Raw genomic sequence first — 3,772 nt, 5'->3', positions numbered from 1 at the left:
ATCCTCAGTTCTCATTTTTTCGCATAGTTACACTCTTTTCACTTAGCCACACTGAGAGTAATTGGTCTAGCTTGAAACTACCAAAAATATGGTTGACGTTCAAATTCGTATTTTTGTTGAATTAAAATTAAACATTTTTTGTTACAAACTAAGATTGAAGTTGACACAAACTATTTTTTAATGTTATTTCAACTCATATAATCATATCGTTTCAAGATTAAAGTTTTTTAATTCAATATAAAAAAATAGTTATTTTCAACCATAATGAAATTTGTTTCAAGCAAAATTGAGATTGTTAGACGCTAGTCATTCCCAATCAGTTCGAACTAAAATATAAGTTTGAATCAACCTAAATATTATTTATAAACAACCAATTTTTTTGGTTGGATGAATACCAACCTGAAACTTAATTCAAAACAAAGTATTTTTTTAGTTTGTTTTTGTTGCTGTCATCACTGGTGTTGTTTCTCTTGGCTGTGTCCGTCATAGAACATTTCGCGTTACGATAAAAGCGTTGAGTGATAAAAAACTAATTAAGCTGTGTTGATTTTGGAAGTGTTGATCTTGGCCATCACGGATTTTTTGCGAAACGCAGATATAGAGCCACAATTTCTTAAGGTAAGAACAAAATGTATTGGCGCTTCTTGAGGCGGCAAGACTTCTATTAGGTTATGTTTAAGGTTAGAGCCTATCGCACACCCGTTGTGGAAGTCAATAAATTCATTTCATGATCGTTCGACACATAAAATTACTTGAAACCAGCTTGCACATTTCCCTTGGGGCGAGTTTCTCTGTTAAGTCAATTTCGGATTAGCAAATATAATTTGCTGCGTGGTAGACTGCCATTCGTTTGTGCAATCTTAATTTTGCAATGTGTAAATTTTAAGCAGTTTCTAGATAATTTTTCAATTTCGATTATAAAAACTATACATTTTCATTCGAAACAGTCATGACTGACGTAAAAGGTGCAATGCAATCAGAAATTGATTCTTCGGAGGACTCAGAACCAACTGTTCACAAAGAGGATGACCTGGTAAAAACTGACGTATTGTATGATCTAAACTTTGAAAACGATACTGCGGACGCGGACATATCGTACGAAGAAGTAAATTATGAGAACCTCGGTTTGGTTCAGCTTCTGCAGTCATTTAATGTGTCAACAGAAGCGGTTAATAAATTTCCCGGTAAGGAGTCACATAAACGTTATAAATAATATTTTCACACATTATGTAATGTAGAGAACGGATATGATTTGTAAACTCTCAAAATAATTGAAAGACAAGAAATTGAAGAACTTCTACATGAGCCATTTCTTTGTGAAAGAACAAAAATTATTCATGGATTAAACTGTTGGAGAAAATCACAGGTAGTGTCAGTTAAAAATTTCTGAAATTTTTAAAAAGTATATCATTCGTATTTTTAGAATTTATCACTCGTGTCTACTCCACTGAAGTCCCTATCTGTCCTTAATCAGTATAAAAACCAACGAGAAAACATTAAACGAGACGACTTTTCGGCACAATGCCTTATTTGTAACTCAGCTAGAGGAAAACAAGTGCTGGATAACTACAGCGTTTCCCATATTTTGACAAAATCACAGAAGAAAATGATAACACACATTGTGGTTGATGAATTTAAGGATGTTTTTGGTAAACTCACCCATAATGAGCTTTTAAGTCGAGCGTCAGAGTTGAATGAGTTATTTCCATCTGAATCAAAGGTAAAATTTATCTTTAAACTGAAATTTAAACATATAGTTTTCCTATAATTTACACTAATAATAACTGCATGATCTTTGCCAGGATTCTTGGTACCAGCCAACTTTCTCAATCTTCGCTGGGAAAAAAACCAGAATAGGTCGATTGCCGAGAGGATGCCTCTATGACAGAAACTCAAATTACACTATTCCCAGACCAACACACCAGAAATCGAACGATAGTGAAAATGCTACGTCGTCGAATCCGTTCTCAGATGCCGATTGTGAGTATATTTTATTTTCTAAGTTTCCATATCCACCATTTCTTTACATAGGGATTGAATACCAACAATCGAAGACGTGGATTAGACATAATGAAGATGAATGGTCCGGTGTGATGCGGAAATGGGAGTCAACTAGTCAGCTACGTATTTACGAAATATCTAAACTTGAGAAACGGTCTTGTAAATTGATATTAGAGTTATTTCCGACTCTTCGAAAAGCAGACGGATATCAACTAGCGTAAATCGATTTTAAAGCAATGTTCCCAATAAAACAGTCTGCACTATTCGAAAAGTGGAATGATTTCATCGTAAAAGTAAAGCCCATTTTGTTGGCGAATGTCACCGATAAATCTGGAAAAGTGATCATTAGGTTACTGGAAAGTGATCTGACTGAAGGTAAACATTATCGTTTAAAATCAATAAATTCTACTAAAACCATGCATCTTTTTGTTTTCAGACTGCCGGAATGCTGCATACTCGTTGCTGTTACTTTATATTCTACCATGCTCTGTACTAACTCTTTCGGATAAATCAAAATGGAAACCCAGCTGCATTGAAAACCGTAATAGCTTCGTATTCTGGGTGAAGAACATAACGGATCTACAGTCAAAAGTTCAAACCTTTCAAAACTCACGTGCTCAGACTAGGGGTATGATTCACTGCCCATTGGTGATCATCGTCGGACCGGAACTAACTTTGTTAAACTTTTTCATTGTATCGTTTGGAGACACATACTACCAACTCCCCACCTTCCTGAAGGCTTTGGATATCTGCTACAAACTCTATAAGGCATACAATCTGTCGTTTGCTCCGGAATGTGCAGGATCTTGGAATTTACTTAATTACATTATTTACGAATTCCAACTTGAGCCCGCTTGTAGAGCGAAAATACTTTCGATCAGTAGTGTGATCAAAGCCAAATGTTAAAAATGCTTCATTGTCCATTGTTCGGTTGTCGATGGGAAGGTTTTTCCGATGAGCAATATTTTCGCCATGTCCAACGGATGCACGATCCTTTGAATGGTTACATGTGCATTCAAAACTGCGGTCGTGTACTAACATCGATTACAAGTCTACGAAAGCATGTGATTTCGTGTAGAGAAAAAACTATATCAAACGAACAACCTACCGAGGATCCAATTAACTATTTTGAACGAAAATTATCTGTAGCGTGTACCCAAGACAAAATTGAATGTGACAATCAAACTGATTCTGGAGAACATGAACAAATAGCCATCGAAGTCGGTAATCAGCTCTGTTATGGTATTGATTCCAAGAAACTGGGTATTGTAGATGTACAAAGAGTGCCTTTGAGAATGACGTTAAAATGGTTGAGTGAAAATGGAATGGCAAGGAAAGTAGCATTTGATATAAATAAAGACATTAAACAGCATGTTATCGAGCCGCTAAGTGCCGTAGTTAATGACTTACAAATGGCTGGATCTATGACGCTTGAGTGTAAGAATCTACTTGACTCGATGCTCTATAGCTATACGTTAACGTCGGAGGATAAATTTATTCAGCAGCTGAAAAAGAACGGATTGTATGAAGATCCGATTTTTTCACCATAAATGAACAGCCACTTACACCGTATGCTGATCTATGTCAGAAACCGGTAATTAATTCACTTATTCAGTACTTTACTAAAATCAGTTAAACTATTTCCTACTGTTTTTAGGATTTGGAAAAAAAAAAACAAGGAGTACTTATGCCCTTTAAATTCATACTACGAACATATCTGGAAGCCAATGGAGTTTTTAGTATGATTATCAATAGTTTAAAGCTATCAAAT

The 3,772-nt window shown here is 35.3% G+C and overlaps 1 protein-coding gene across 1 annotated transcript; it reads left to right on the top strand.

Moving 5' to 3' along the window:
- Positions 1-461: 461 nt before the first annotated feature.
- On the top strand, positions 462-3,566 carry LOC131682795 (uncharacterized). Its single transcript, XM_058964550.1, is given in 7 exon segments — positions 462-618; positions 948-1,184; positions 1,239-1,366; positions 1,424-1,720; positions 1,803-1,980; positions 2,032-2,376; positions 2,438-3,566. Coding segments are annotated over 6 exon segments (1,653 nt in total). The 5' UTR covers positions 462-618; positions 948-949; the 3' UTR covers positions 2,908-3,566.
- The last annotated feature ends 206 nt before the right edge of the window (positions 3,567-3,772 follow it).

This window comes from Topomyia yanbarensis, chromosome 2 (genome assembly GCF_030247195.1).
Source record: "Topomyia yanbarensis strain Yona2022 chromosome 2, ASM3024719v1, whole genome shotgun sequence".
Classification (NCBI taxonomy): domain Eukaryota; kingdom Metazoa; phylum Arthropoda; class Insecta; order Diptera; family Culicidae; genus Topomyia; species Topomyia yanbarensis.
Note: the sequence above shows the minus strand (reverse complement) of the source record. Positions and strands in the feature narration are given on the sequence as shown.